Consider the following 3,269-nt stretch of genomic DNA (forward strand, 5'->3'; position numbering starts at 1 on the left):
GGACCCAGCCGCCTCCCCGCCCAGCCCAGCCCAGCCCTTCCGCCCGCCCAGGATGGAGGCGCCCGCCAGCGCGCAGACCCCGCACCCGCACGAGCCCATCAGCTTCGGCATCGACCAGATCCTCAACAGCCCGGACCAGGACAGCGCGCCCGCCCCGCGGGGCCCCGACGGCGCCAGCTACCTGGGAGGGCCCCCGGGGGGCCGTCCGGGCGCCACATACCCGTCCCTGCCCGCCTCCTTCGCCGGTCTCGGAGCGCCCTTCGAGGACGCGGGATCTTACAGTGTCAACCTGAGCCTGGCGCCCGCCGGCGTGATCCGGGTGCCCGCGCACAGGCCGCTGCCCGGGGCCGTGCCGCCGCCTCTCCCGAGCGCGCTGCCCGCCATGCCCTCCGTGCCCACGGTCTCCAGCCTGGGCGGCCTCAATTTCCCCTGGATGGAGAGCAGCCGCCGCTTCGTGAAGGACCGCTTCACAGGTGAGCCGGGCGGGCCATCGCGCGCCGGGCCTCGGGCCTCCCGGGGGCCCTGGGCGCTGCGCCCCTGAAGTCCTCCACTCCGGGGTACGATTCTCTGGGTCTCGACGCTGCGGAGGCCTCGGCCCCGCAAGGCTCCGGGCAGCGGGGGTGGGACTGGGAGCGGGAAATCAGGCAGCGTTTTTTTTTTTGGGGGGGGAAGGGGGACAACGGGCCCTTACCCAGGGCGGGCAGGGGGGGTGGGCCTCTCTGGGGACGCGCGGGATCCACGAAATAGCGGAGCGCCCTGGACCCCCGCGGGGGCGCGGAAAGCTCCGCGGAGTCGCCCGACCGGGCTTCAGGGGGGCTCGCTTGTGTCTCCGCAGCGGCGGCCGCGCTCACGCCCTTCACCGTGACCCGGCGCATCGGCCACCCCTACCAGAACCGGACGCCGCCCAAGCGTAAGAAGCCGCGCACGTCCTTCTCTCGCGTGCAGATCTGCGAGCTGGAAAAGCGCTTCCATCGCCAGAAATACCTGGCCTCGGCCGAGAGGGCGGCGCTCGCCAAGTCCCTCAAAATGACGGACGCGCAGGTCAAAACCTGGTTCCAGAACCGGAGGACCAAGTGGAGGTGAGCGCGGCGCGGCGCGGCCCGGCCCGGCCCACCCGGCGGCCCGCCCTTCCCGCGCTGCCGCCGGGCTCACCCCACCCCCGGCCCACCGCGCCGCCGCCTCTTTTCCCCTATCCAACTTCTTCCTTTCCTCCCCGCGCCTCGGCTTCTCCTCCACCCCACCCCAGGGTGGCTCTCGGGGAAGCTCCACAACTCCGCCGGCGTTTTTGCCCGTCCCGGGTTGGGCTCACCTGCCCCACCCCCATAAGCCTCACCCCCACCCCCTTCTCCCTCGGGCCATCCCGCCCGCCCGCCTCCCTATCGCCCACCCCGGGCCAGCGGGTTCTGGGTCTCCCAGCTCCAGCCCTTCATCCCCCGCTTTTTTTTTTTTTGTCTTGTTTTGTTTTGTTTTTATCCGATGCTCGTTTCGCTATAACCCGCCAACGACGAAACCATCTTGTCCCAGAAGACGGGGATTGAGGCGAAGGGCCTGGGAGAGCGGGAGGAGGCTGGCGAGAGGACAACCGTGGAGGTGGTGCGGGGTGCACACACAAACACACACACAAAAAAAAAACACACACGCACACGCGCGCGCACACACACGCACACACGCGCGCGTACACACACGGCTGCCCGCAGGGCCAGGCATTCACGCAGACGCGCTAACCCTTGTTATCCCGCAAAAGAAAACGATCTTTGTTGTCGCCGGGCGTGCAGGTGGGCGGCGGGTGGCGCGTCCCCCACTCGGCGACCGCCCGGCTCTCAACAACAAAAACAAAACGCTCCCAGCCCAGTCCCCACCCCCCAAACCATCCCCCCCCCCGCCCAACCCCGGCCCAGGAGCGCGCGCCGAGCCCCTGGCGCACCGCGAGGCAGCCGCGCGCCGCGCCTCCAAGGCCACGGCCGGTCTGGGCTCCTGGCAGGGCCCGGGGCCTGACCGGGCTGTCCCCTCTCCCTCCCCCCGGTGCAGGCGGCAGACGGCGGAGGAGCGGGAGGCGGAGCGGCAGCAGGCGAGCCGGCTCATGCTGCAGCTGCAACACGACGCCTTCCAAAAGAGCCTCAACGACTCCATCCAGCCCGACCCGCTCTGTCTGCACAACTCGTCGCTCTTTGCGCTGCAGAATCTGCAGCCCTGGGAGGAGGATAGCTCCAAGGTCCCCGCCGTCACCTCTCTGGTGTAAGCCACCAGCGCGCACTGTCGCCTAGGATCGCCGTCCCTCCCCCACCCTCACCTGGCGGGGGCGCCTCGGACCCCCAGCCGGGCTGGGGAGGGGGAAACCGAGGCCAAGAGGGGAACGGGCCACCCAGCTCGAGGGGGTCGCCGGGGCGCGGCCGCATCCCCGCGGGTCGCCGAGGGGAGCTGGGCCCGGGCTCCGCGCGGCTGCACAATCCGAGCCCCAGCCCCGCGCCCCGTCCCGCCCCAGGCCTGGACCTGACAAAGAAAGCGCCTTACGTTACTCCGCCCCTCGCCCGCACCCCCCCGGGCCGGGCGACTGTATTATACTTTGTACTTTTGCCCAAACGTGTAAATAATAATAATAAAAAAGTTTTGGCTTTTTTTTTCTTTAGAAACTGGCCACCTGCTTCCCCGCGGGGGCAGCTGGAGGAGGGTTGGCCGGCCAAGCAGTTGGGGGAAGCGCCAGGGGCCGGGGCAAGCCTGCGTTTAGGCTGGGCCCACGCCGCTCCTTTTCCGTTTCTTTTATTTAAGTGGTTTTATTTAATAAAAAAAAAAGTTAGCTATTTCACTTAACGCCGCTCTTATTTCGTTTTCGTTCCACTAACGCTCCGCGAAACCCGGGCCCCGCGCCCCACCCCAGCCGCGGTGCGCACCGGGGCGCGTCCACCTCGCCAAGCCTCCTCGGTCTCCGCCTCCAGTCGAAGCCCGCGGCCCCGCGGAGGATCCGCGGAGCAGGTCAGTGCGTGCCGGCCGCGCGCAGGCTGGGTGCCCTCGGGATAGGGGGGCCGGGGAGGGCCCGGTAGGCCCGGAGAACGCCAACCAAAGCCAGGGAGAGCCGGAATGAAGGCCGCAGCCGCCAGGTCAAAGCCACTGGGGAGCTGAGAGGTGCAGCGACCTCCAACTTTTGCAGCAGCGCGGGGCCCCTCCCGCCCCCTCCCCAACACCCGCGCGCCGGTCCCCCTTCCCCAGCGGTGCGCGGGTCGGGGCGCTGCGTGCGCAGGCTGTGCGGCGGCGCCGGGCCCCAGAGTCTCCAA

The 3,269-nt window shown here is 69.4% G+C and overlaps 1 protein-coding gene across 1 annotated transcript; it reads left to right on the forward strand.

The window, feature by feature from the left end:
- Positions 1 to 2,679, forward strand: TLX3 (T cell leukemia homeobox 3). The gene is made up of 3 exons (XM_055129580.1): positions 1 to 473; positions 836 to 1,079; positions 2,029 to 2,679. The coding sequence occupies exons 1-3, from the start codon at positions 53 to 55 to the stop codon at positions 2,237 to 2,239; spliced, it is 876 nt and encodes a 291-aa protein (XP_054985555.1). The 5' UTR covers positions 1 to 52; the 3' UTR covers positions 2,240 to 2,679.
- The last annotated feature ends 590 nt before the right edge of the window (positions 2,680 to 3,269 follow it).

Source organism: Sorex araneus, chromosome 2, assembly GCF_027595985.1.
Source record: "Sorex araneus isolate mSorAra2 chromosome 2, mSorAra2.pri, whole genome shotgun sequence".
Lineage (NCBI taxonomy): Eukaryota > Metazoa > Chordata > Mammalia > Eulipotyphla > Soricidae > Sorex > Sorex araneus.

What these genes read in the sequence shown, in the direction of transcription:
- TLX3 (XM_055129580.1), top strand. Translation starts at nt 53, where the DNA reads ATGGAGGCGCCCGCCAGCGCGCAGACCCCGCACCCGCACGAGCCCATC. An exon ending in CGTGAAGGACCGCTTCACAG is followed by an intron (nt 474 to 835) that starts GTGAGCCGGGCG and finishes GTGTCTCCGCAG; the next exon opens with CGGCGGCCGCGCTCACGCCC. An exon ending in AACCGGAGGACCAAGTGGAG is followed by an intron (nt 1,080 to 2,028) that starts GTGAGCGCGGCG and finishes CCCCCGGTGCAG; the next exon opens with GCGGCAGACGGCGGAGGAGC.